The sequence below is a fragment of the Serinus canaria genome, chromosome 2 (assembly GCF_022539315.1).
Source record: "Serinus canaria isolate serCan28SL12 chromosome 2, serCan2020, whole genome shotgun sequence".
Lineage (NCBI taxonomy): Eukaryota > Metazoa > Chordata > Aves > Passeriformes > Fringillidae > Serinus > Serinus canaria.
Genome location: NC_066315.1, coordinates 40,611,242 through 40,623,295, shown reverse-complemented (window position 1 = coordinate 40,623,295; position 12,054 = coordinate 40,611,242). Strand labels below are relative to the sequence as shown.

General features: G+C 40.0%; 1 protein-coding gene across 4 annotated transcripts in view; it reads right to left on the bottom strand.

Moving 5' to 3' along the window:
- The window catches only part of RBMS3 (RNA binding motif single stranded interacting protein 3), a 702,347-nt gene that overhangs the window by 256,866 nt on the left and 433,427 nt on the right, over positions 1-12,054 (bottom strand). For all 4 annotated transcript variants that reach the window (XM_030232505.2, XM_030232511.2, XM_030232509.2 and 1 more), the window contains one exon: positions 2,050-2,141. In XM_030232505.2, the coding sequence (XP_030088365.1) occupies positions 2,050-2,141 (92 nt within the window). The remainder of the gene's footprint in view (positions 1-2,049; positions 2,142-12,054) is intronic.

The following is a 12,054-nucleotide window of genomic DNA, read 5'->3' as shown; positions in this document are numbered from 1 at the left end:
TTCCAACATATGCAAGAACTGACATGTTTCTCCAATAGATTTGCTTTCCCAGGCTCCTGCCTTCTCAGCAATGTGAGGTACTTTGTGTGGAGTCATCTCAACTTCCTTTGAAACCTCATTTTTCTAAATACTTAGATTTTTTTCAGAGATAAGAAAAGTCAGCTGTATATTTATCTTGAGCTATCAAACACACTAAAAAGAATCTGAGATCCCAGGCACCATGGCTAAATAATAAAAATACAGTCAGTCTTATGCAAACAAATCTGTACACACCAGCCACCTCAAAATCTCACAGGGCAAAAAGCTGCTCCTGCCACAGGTTCCCCAGAAAACAAACCATTCAAGGGCTGGTACAGCTCTTCCCACTCTGAAAACATCAGGCTTTGCTTTTAGTCCCTAAACACTGGACAATCCAAACCACAATGTTTTAAGCCACCATCTTTTCTGGTGTTTCCACGAATATATGTACTGCAATTGTTCATTGTTCTGAATCCTGACAACCCCAAGCATAGATTTATCTTTCAATCCTATCTTTAAATCTGTAATTTTAAATCCATAACTGTACAGTTTTATATGGATTTAGATTTTTTACAATTTTATATAGATTTACTCCTTTCTAGAAAGGGCTATTTGATATCAATCATTAGGAGAAAACATATCTCCTGTCTTTGGTTTCTTTTCCACAGCTTGACTAATGCATCAAATTGTCTATATTTTAACAAGGAGCTGCTGTATATCTGAGAAATAAAATAGCACAATCCTTAGCAGAAGTTCACATTCTTCTGCTCGCCATCTTTTACCCATTTGAAGCAAATATTTTTTATCACCATGTGTCAATAAAAACTAAGAACCAATAAAACAGCCTAGCTTGCATTGTGGGATGCTTTTAAACAGAAATACATCGTTGACATCCAGTTTCTTTCAGGCACAGTGAGTGTAATTCAGTAGAAGGCAAAAGAACCTCATTTACCAGCAATTACTTTTCTCCCTAAAAAAAAAAAAAAAATAAAAAAAACCCATACACCAAAACAAAACTATGTTTTTACTAAAACATCATTGAAAAACAAAGGTTTAAACCACCAACATTCCTTTAAGTGGAAATATTGAAATCTGATGGTTGTTTATCAGTTGATTTCCCTCTTTTTTTTGTAATTACCTGTTTGCTTTCACTGTTTTAGATTCTAGGACAGCATCATTTCTAGAGAGACTAAATCAGGCACTATTAAGTGCCTTCTGTGATTCTCAGGCAAGGCATTTTTAAAGTAGAAAGCAACAGCTATTTTTACTGGCTGACAAAGTCTAGAGCCCAAAGACACATTATTCCAACTTCAGAAAGGCAACAGCTGGACCCACAATGGTCATTACCATAAGCCCTGTCTCACCACCAGCCCCTTTGCCTGGGGACAAAGGACAATTCCAAGACCAGAGTGACTGAGCTCACTGCTCTGGCTATGGCTCCTGCAGCCTCTGTGAGCAGATGCCAATCATCTCCAGGCAGCCTTTAGCAACTATTCTTCCAGCAATCTTCTACACTCTCATTTATGTCCTCAAAATAAAACAAAACAAAAAAAAAAAAAAAAAAAAAAAAAAAAAAAAAACTCAACAAGCAGGAGAAGCCAAATCTAGGCAGATCAACCAGATTTTCCTTATGCTCAGTCAATCTCTCCTTCAGAGAAGCCCACCAGCCCCATCAGAAAAGAGTAACTTTCCAAAGCAAAGGAACTAAACTAAGACAACTTCAAGGTGAAGAAAAGACAACTCTTTCACCCAGTACTTAGCAAAAGGCATTTCCAATGCTCTTCCACTTCAGTGCTCTGTCTTACAACCCTCTCCAAACAGGGGTACAGAGAGACAATCAGAGCAGAGCCCATTACATGAGACACAGCTGTCAAGAACACAGACAAACCATGAACAAGGTGCCGGAGCCAAAGGATGAAAGAATCTTTGGAATAACCAACCCAAAGACTTAAGAAAAACAGGAGCAAAACAAACCCTTGTAAATTTAATCTAAGAGCTGAAATAAACCTGCAGTGACAGAGTTCCTCTTACCTTTGCCATCTGTGCCTGCACGCCATTTGCTTTGAGAGATGCTACTGCTTTCTGTGCTGCTGCGGGACTGTCAAAATCTACAAAACCATAACCTGGAAAATAAACAGATAAACACAGTTTTTCAGTATTATCCATGTTATGAGCAGAGATCAAGATTTTCTTTTCATAAAGAAGGAATAATCTTTCCATTCTCTCACACAGTCTCATGATCTTGCAGTAGCACTGCCACCACACCTCTATTTGTCACTCTATTGTCTTTTTTCCTGAACCTAGTGGTGTTTAGGGGAACGTAGTGACCTGAAGCTTTAAAGTGCCAGAAGATATGAAGAAGAGAGGGAGTGTAGGCTGGTGTTTGTCAGTCTTAACAGATTAAAGGTCCCTGGCAGCAGAAGGGCACACACACCCAGTGCTCTGGAGTCCTACTCCATCTCTTCCATAAGAGAAGGTAACATTAGGGACCTTCCTGGGATACAAAGCTACAGCTTGCAGTTTGTGGTCTCACGAGAAAACACTCCTCCTGTCCTTTGAAGCCATACAAAGATTAAGCCTCAGAAAAGGAGGGCAATAAGTCTGTGTGGCAGGCTAGATCCATGTGTGCAGGGGCCATGTGTGCAGCTTTCCAGCAGGTGGGACCAGTTCAGAGAGAAATCCCAATGTGTGCTCTACAGGCAACTGCCAGATAGCTCTAGGAGATGGTGAGAGAGCAAAGTCTCGGCTTTGGTTAAACCACATCCCCTTCATCTCCCTACCCTCCTTGCTGGAACAAGGGCCAGATCTCTGCCAGGAATTGCTTTGGGGTATCATCTGAACAACAGCTTAGAGGTTAGATCTTAGGGATTGGCAAGGGATAATCATCTGCTTTTAAGTGGCTTTCTTACTCCCAGTATTTCCATTTGTTTAGTATATTAATCAGACAGTCACTTCCTATCTTCTCTTCCTCTCTCTCCATTTTTTTTCTTCCTTTAGCCAGCAACACTGGTATGTTCAAGCAAGCCCAGTGCTGTTATGCCCCTAATGGATAGCAAAAACTCTGAAAGTATTTTTATTCTCCTACAGAAATAAAGCAGGGGTAAGAAGGCAAGGAATCAACTTTTTACAATTTTTAAAGCACTGAGCCCTCTCTGACCTTCAACAGCATTCAAATGTCTTGCTCATAAAGATTTCAACTGAATTAGGAAGATCTAAAAATCTCACCAAGCACCTATTTAGGCAGCTGCATATATTTCACAATCCATCCAGGGAAAACCCCTATATCTTATTAAGCAATTACAGCGCAGGTAGGCATGTGCTGCTCAGACAAGCTGTGGCCAAGGGCCACATCTTTGGCTTCCCTCTGGAAAGCCATATGGATGAATCTGAACTGCCTGAAAGCTTTAATAATATTAGCACAAGCATATTTATAGCTTCTTTGCAGACATCTCCATTTACTAGGTCAATACACATCCTACAGGAGGCAACCACAGATATGATTTCCTCCTGTATCCATTTGTGTTTCTTTTCTCAGCCTTTCTTCCTACTCCTGGGAGACTTCATTGCCATCCTCTCTGCACCAAATCTAGGTGTAAGATTGTGTGCTTGTTATCACATTGCCCCTCAAAATTACAAACATCTCTATTATTATTTTGGTATGCATACATTGCTCAATGTCCAATCGTGAAAGAATTTTGTGCACATGGATGTTTTTGTTCCTTGGCTTCAATCTCATCTACAAAGTTTTAAGAAAACTAAAAGAAATAAGAAAACAGAAACAGACAAAATTATTAAAGAAACTGCTGGCTTAAGGAGCGTGAAAAGCACTATTCTTTAGCAAAGTCAAGATGTGAACCTTTCTTTTCTTTTCTTTGCTCAGTTTTCTATTTTGGTTTGTTTGGTGGAGGGTTTCTTGTTGTGGGGAGGACTAGGGAGGTTTTTTTTTGATATGGCGTCACTACAGATTGAGGGAAACTGTAATACAGACACTGACAGATTGAGGGACACTGTGGTAACAAATCTAATAAACACAAGAGTTTGATCAGCTTGGGGATGTGAGGAGTTTTTGACCTTCTCTGACTGTCTCATTTGATTTTCCTTTTTTACTGCAAGCCATTTTTAAATCAGCTTGTCCTACATCGCATTTTCCTTTGCAGTGCTATCCAAGCTCTCTTCTCACTGCAGAGCAGCAGCAAAGCTGATGCTGCTTTGAAATAAAAAAACATGCTACAAACGAGCAAGAGTCCTCCCTGGAAGCCTTTGCCCTCTGGAAGAGAAACTTCTGGGAGGAGGAAGGAGATACAGTTTCCTATATGAGAGATCCTGACAAGAAGCCAGAGCTGTCAAATGGGAAATCTGAAACATCTTGGGAAGTGATGAGATGGCTTGGATCAAACACTGAGAAAATAACTTTTTAGGACAGTTAGGTGGTCTTCTCAGGAAACTGAATTGTTTTTTATTTCTCACCATTTCCATGCCCAACAGTTAGGAGGTAAAAATGCAAAAGTAATTTTACCATTGTCATTAAAAACAGATAGTGGAGTTAGATTTTTATATTTAGCATCACTGTACAGTGCAGGTTTCATGCATGAAAGAATAGAAAGGAGTTTATTTTTAATCTGACTTTCTAGACAGCACAGTAATTATTCACAGCTAAGTTAGTTTTGCTTGTAAATAAAAAACAGAATGCGTAAGAATATTCCAGTGTTGTATCCTAGATATCTAGCATAACAAATATCCTAGGTATGTCTAGCATAATAAATCATTGAGGAGTAACTTTAGTCCATAATATCTAAAACCATGAATATTTTCTAAGAATTTTTTCAGTGGACACAAAGGGCTCTATGACCATATCAGAGATCCAGTGGAGTCTCGAGACAAAAACCCCACATCTTTAGCTGCCCATTATGCATTCTAGTATTACTACTCCCAGTCTCACTGCAAAGCTGTTCTTTTTCCTTCCCTCAAGCTCATTTCCATTCCAAGTATCTTTTTGTAGCCCTCCCCCCTCCTGACACATCTCTCCACCACACACAGAACATCAGGACAAAATCACTCCATGGCTGAAAACCCGTCCAAAGAACATCAATCTGCTGCAAGGGAAGCCAAGTTCCCAGGCTGTTTCAGCATTCAAGTATCCTTACAAGAACCCTGCAATACTATATAACAGAAAACCAGGCATGATGCCTTCTTGTGCAGTTTCCATTCCTCCACGTAGATGTTTACAGTCTATGTTAGTGACCTACACTCAAATATTTCATTTGTTTATAATCTCACTTCATTTTTTGTGTCTCGGGCACTAACTAAATAGTGTTGGTTATTGTGTTTTTGTGTTTGGGGTGGGGGGGGGTTCTTGTTTTTTGGGTTTTTTTTTAATATACTTGTATGGGTGGATGAAGTTTAGCCCCCACAAAAGCTAAAACTGGGTCTTGGAACATCCTTTCCAGTGTTCTCCAAAGTGTAAATGAAGCCCCAAACTCCCTGCGCTGAGAGTCCTTCCCTCTTGTCCAGGCTGTGGCTGAAGTGGGTTGTGCTCCCCGCCAGCAGAACTGGGCTGCTGTGGTTGACCCTGGCAGGTGCATTGTGGCTGGGTTTGGCTGCTCCAGCATCTATCCCTGCTCTGTTCCCTGGCTCCTCCTGGGAAAAGTAGGAAAATGGTTGGAATCATCCCCTGGGATGAAAATCAGATCAGGGCCTGCCAATCAGACGCTGCTCTAAGAAAACAGATTTCTTTTTCCTCCTTTAAAAACAAGCGCAAGCCCCAGCAGACTGTCCCTCTGCTAGACTCAAATTCCACAGCCTTTTTTCCCTTCTCTCTCCTCTGCATTTTTACTGTGTGTTCCCTGCCTTGTAAATATTCTGGTCAATGGATTATACACTTTTCCCCCCCAGTTTTTATGCAGAACATCGTGAAAAACGAACTCAGATTCTAAACCAGGACCTTCAGACTGTGCTCACAAGAATCCGTCACCGCTACAGGAAACCAAAACCAAAACTATTTCCCCTTTTTTCCTGAAGCATCCTGACATTTTCCTTTAAGAACTCCAAACGCAAATAAGGAAAGCTGTGCTGTCCCCTACTGCTTTGAGAGATGGAAATTGAACTTATCACTAACACCAACCCCTCACCTCAAGCGTACTTAGACTGAGGGTGACTTTGGTACTCCAGCACTACAAGTCCTCCAGGATCCTGAGGATTTTCTGTAGAATTACATATTACAAGTTCCTACATGCAAGCACACACACAAAGAAACCCAGGACAAGACTATCTAAAATAATTGTTAAACCCTTCCTTTAAGAAACACAGTGCCCATAATTTTGTGCTGGCCTGATGCCATTAGGTCTAAATAATTAAATTTTAAAAATAAAACCAGTAGAAGGGTTTTTTTTTTACCTGTGGGGGAAACAAAACAGCTAAGCATCAGCAAACTCCAGTTTATAGCTAGCTGCAATAAGTGCTACCCAAATACACTGGCAGACACTAAACATCTCCGTCTCCTATAACCTAAATGGCTGGGGGCCTCCCGGTCTCAGTTTCTCAGTTCCATAATGAAGCTTGGCAGCAGGTTCAAATGAATTAAAACTGAATGTCACTATTTCCTCAACAAATCCCTCATCCTTGTTTTTTCTTACTTGTCAGGAGAAGACCAGCAGAACAGCAATTAGTGGTAAGCAGTGCAGTGAAAAAGAACCAAGCATACACTAATTAGGTCACTCGCCAAACACGTTCATTTCATTGGCAGATTTAATCAATGTTTTCCTGAAATGTCTTAAATCTCCTATGCTAATTTAAAGTTTTGTTATTGTTGTTACTTTAAACACAGATGGGATGCCTGGAGATTTTCAATTGCTTTCCACAAATCCATTTCAAAATAACAACCCCTCATATAGTATATCATCAAAATTTCGGCACAGGTTTTAGGAAACGGCCTCTAATTTTATGCCAACATTTTTGTGCCTGCAAATACCTACGGGTGCAATTTTGTGGATTTAAGTAATTGCAGGTGTGTAGGGCTCTTAGACATCAAACTCTGAATTGCCCTGATGGATCGGGTACTTAGGGGTAATGCCAAATAATTTAAGGGACTGCCTGCCACTTGAGGTTCCCATAATCCTTGTGAACTGCTGGATGGTGGCACAGAGCAAAGGTGAGCTTCCCCTGTAGCGACAGGAATGAGAGCCTTGCTGCCTCTTTGGAGCATTGAGGCAGCACCTCAATGAGGAGCATTAGTTACTCATAGTACATGTGAACAGCAGTTTTGGGGTATCCCAGCAGCTTGGCCCCCCAATTAGTGCTTACAGCTAGCACACCAAAGTGTCTTTTTGCATGGAAGACACTCTGTTGGCAGTCATCATTGTTGTCCCCGTGGGAAAGGGAGCTGCCACGGCTGCTGAACCAATCTGCACCACACTAGCCTGCCCTGCACCGCAGCAGCCTCCCCCACCCTCCTTCCTGTCCTGAGTGCACAGCCTCAGGTCCCTGCAGAGGCTCCATCCTTCCTGCTGGCACTGCCCCCAAACCGGCCCACCCACGGCCCCGCAACCACCAATGGGTTTGAAAGGGCAACATGCAGCCAAGCCACAGCTCGGCAGCCACCTGGTCACCCAGGGTCAAAATAAAATGAAAAAAAGGCCAAAGAGCAGGAGAAGTGTGGTTTCCTAGAAGTGAGGAGTGGAGCAGCCTGGTACACTGCTGACAGACAGGAGCTCTGCAGACAGGAACCTCTGGCAGGGGGCTGAGAAAGGAGAAGCCATGACAAACGAAGGAAGTGAAGTTGGGGATGGTGAGCTCTGAACCTGATCCTGACACAAGGACAAACACCACATCTGACCTCTGACCAGGTGCTGCTTTGAATCACTTGAATTCAAGTCAACCACTACTCTCTGTTTCCTGCCCCCCACACATCCACACAAGCAGAGTGAGAGATGGAGACCTGCCCCATCCAGCCAGGAGCCTGGCATGGAGTCTGGGCACTAATTCAGCCAGTGTTCCTGGCTCACTAACCTTGAAAGCACCTAAATACATTGATGGGAGCTCACACATACTGAGGAGCTCTTCTGGTTTCACTGATGCCAACAAACTCACTTCATCAAAAGAGTGAAAGGTTGGTTTCTGTAAGTTAATATCTTTGCTTCCTTCCTGACAGATGGAAAAGGCCGACTGTCCCAGGCAGCCCCTACTCCTGCCAGGCCCTCTGTACTAGGGGCTGATGTGGGCGTTTAAGGGAAGTTGTGGCAAAGCAGGAACTCCAGCTCTGACATTTTCCCACATTGGAGAGGTTGACTTGGTCACAACTACTCCTTTTGGCAGTATAAGGCACGTAAATTTTGCATAATATCACATAATAGTGGAGAAACTTTTAAAAGATGAACACAGATTTGCTTCTGTGTAATTACAATTCCATTATACCTAAACTTTTTTCCCTAGGTCTGCTGCATCAGAACATTTGGAACTGTTCTTGCCACCAGAATACAATGTTTTTTTAATGTAAAAAAGTTCCCAGTCCTTGTTTTTGGCCATCTAGAATTCAATATATCATATCTGAAATCCAGAACAGAGAAAACTGAGCATATCATACGGGTGGGGTCTTCAAGGAGTGTAGAGGTTGTTTGGACAAAAAGGAGGATAAAGTAATTTCAAGAAAGTACTTGCTTTTTTCATCAGTGTTTCTGCTAATGTTACTTAGAGACTGGAAATTAAGAACCACCCCCAAAAGGAAATGTGATGAAAGAGAGGAATGTCAGCCTAGGGAAGAGGCAGCAATCAAAATTACTTGATGAATTAAGAAGCTATTAAATAGAATATATTTATCACAAATACCTCAATTTAACTTTATGATATCACTTCCATATATCTATACATATATATGCATGCATTTGAAGACACAAGCATAAAGTTTTGACACAAACACTAGTATAAGTACACAGCTAAGCAAATAATATAATCAAAGATAACATAATTATCAGAGAGGTTTCTCCTTCACACTTAGAAGAAACCAGTAGGATTTCACAAAAGCCTAAGTTAATTTGAGTTTTCAAGTTCACTTTTGTCCAGCACTTATTTAGAGAGTCTCTTAAAGAGCAGTTCTGACAATCAGTCTGCAAAAGACATGATTATCTAGTAATTTACTATGCAATTTTCAGACACTGTTTTATGCTCAGATAAAGAATCAAGTAAAAGTTTTATAAGCCTTGGAAAATTAGAGTTAGCAAGCAGAGAGGTTGAATCGCTCTTGAACACAAAATTACCAAAACCAGCTTTTTCTTTCATTGTTCAAATTGTACTAAAATATTCCTACAGCTCCAAATGCTCAGAGTAATAGTAAAATAGTCTACATCATTACTATTTTTAAATCTCTACTTTAGAAAAATGTTCTCAGTGGCTAGAAAGTGGTGAATCATCACCTTTTAATTAAAACAGCTAATATATAGTCAGAAAAATAATTGGAAGTGAAGACTCTTAAATGCAAGAAAGAAAAGATAGTCCCTTCATTTCAGATCACTCCCCAGAGATGCACCTACATTGTTAAGTATGCATATGCAGCTGATTCTTTTTTTCTTTGCTTTAGCTTGATATGGAAATACAGCACAAAACTGTCACTTTGATTATGTTTCTGCAGTGATTTCTTTTGCTTCTTGCATTATTTGAATACCCTTTATAACAAGAGAATTGCAGAAAAGCAACACTAACTAACAGAAGTTTTAGAGATCTCTTTGCAAACACATTCTTAATTTGAACATTCAATTACTTTGAATTTAGCAGAGTGCATAGGAATACAGGTTATTATTAATTGCATTGAGTAACTAATGATAATATTATAATGCAAAACTGAAGTAGGAAACTCATGATGATCTTTAAATGTATTTTAAACTGCTTCTAAATTATTTTTGTCAATCTCAGATAAGCAAAAGAAACAGTACAAAGACACCTACGAAATTTTGCTATGTGGGAAAGAAGTATTTATACAAGAAGTAAGTAACTATATGTATATGCATATTCATGTCTGTTTTTCTGGAACTTCATGCTTCCAAAATCTTAGTCTCTGAAGGAACAGAAGCAGATCTCAAAACTGACAAAAGCTTTTAGTGAAAGATGGTTACAATAACAACTCTGAGGGAGAGAGGCATAAGAAGTTATGAATTTAGCAAATACACCCATCAAGAAAACAGTATTTCACTTGAGTACCCTCTCTCAATTTACGCTGCATTCCTGGCAATTCAGAACCCCAAAGACTGGCAAACTGAAGAAAATCCTAGAAAAGACCACAAACATAGCCATAAAAATCCATATTTTGCAAATGGCAGAACACAATTTGTTCATCCCTAACAATATGACAAATGTTTGGGGCCTTAAAAGTGAACCTACACATGTGTGAAAACTTATGGGTAACCCTAATTGCAGCACATCACCAGCACAAAGAGAGAGACCTAAGACTTTGTGAGGACCTGTCAAAGAACAAAAATCTTAGTGAAAACAATCAGAGGGAAGCTGAGAACTGTTTCCTAGTATTTGCTAACAGCGCAAACTTGGATTAATCACACAAAACCAATGATGGAAAATTCATTGCTCGAGTTACTAAACATGGACTGACTAAAGAAAAAACATGGTAAATCTCACAGTGTCAGAAGAACAAGAGATAAACACACTTTTCAATCTTTAACTTTCAAAGTAAATCTCTCTGCAAGTCCCATTGATTCACTGTCAAAATTCAAAATGAAGAGTAACTCAATTTTTAAATACAGGGATATCTTACTTCTACAATTGCCATATAAACCTATGTATGAGTCAACATTACAGTTATTTACCACCATAACATTTTTATCAATACATTAGTTATATAATGCAGTCATTAAGATTATTTTCACTAGATTTCTGTAGCATGAGACACTCATTGTGGTTCTGCAGCTGAGCTGAATTTCACACTTGAAGCAGTGATTGAAAAAAGCAGAATGTTCTCCTAAAGAAATACAGCAAGAGGAGTGCTTAGTTACATATTTATATAAAAGGGAGGGAAGGATATAATAGCTGTTTCTTTCCTTGATTGGAGAAACACTCAGTGCCTCACAAGATAGAACAAAATAACGAGAATTTGCAGTTTCAGATTTACATCACCTGCTTTGAGATCCAGAGTTACAGTATCGATTAATAACCTCCCTGAAAACCTTGAAAGGAACCCTTACACCCAAGACTGGAAAAGGCTTTGCTTTTTAAAGTACTATTTTTCATATTCACTTTCCTCTGATTACAGCAACGTCCAGATGCCGAAGTTTCAAAATACCACAAGAAAGACTATTTTCTCGGTATTTCCAGACAGCAGGAAACACTGACACTCTCATGAGAAAGTCTGCTCTTCTGAGGTTTCATGCTCAGTTATGCAGACTCCAGAGCTTTACTTAGCTTGGATAATGTTTGGGTAAGATATGAAACCAAATCTCTTGAGATTTGTCCATCACTTATTTTAGACCTGAGCAACTTGAGTAAAAAACCTGGTGCAGAGAAACAGTTTAGGAAAAAATCATTCAGCCATTACTTCTGAAAGCTCCCAATGTCTGTGTAAAACAACTGATTTTCTCTTTAATCTTGGACCTCAGTTTACCCAAAGCTAAGCAAGTTATCCACTAGCTGTTCACCCAAAAGGCACATAAGCTAAGAAACTATGAGACTAATTCTAGCTCCTGAGGACTAGTTAGAAATGAACATTAATACTGTCCTGCATCTCTCAGGGTTGGAATCTGGAGTGGCATTCCAGAAGGAATTTATGGACAGACAGGACAGAATCTACGGGTGCTTTACTTCTAGTGCACCACACCCGTGGAAGACAGCAGTGAAACACTGGGAGGGGGAAATGAAATCTCTCAGCAGCCAACTCTACCAGCACTCATTTTAAACAGTGATACTATTCTAGGAGGCAAAGGAGGATGTTTTGTATCACCCAGGGATCTTTGTCAGAAATGAAATATTCCATTCTCTTCTTCCCAGCGCTGGATTGCTCAGCAACCTTAACATTAAGTCACAGCAAATCCTTGCAAGCAGGAA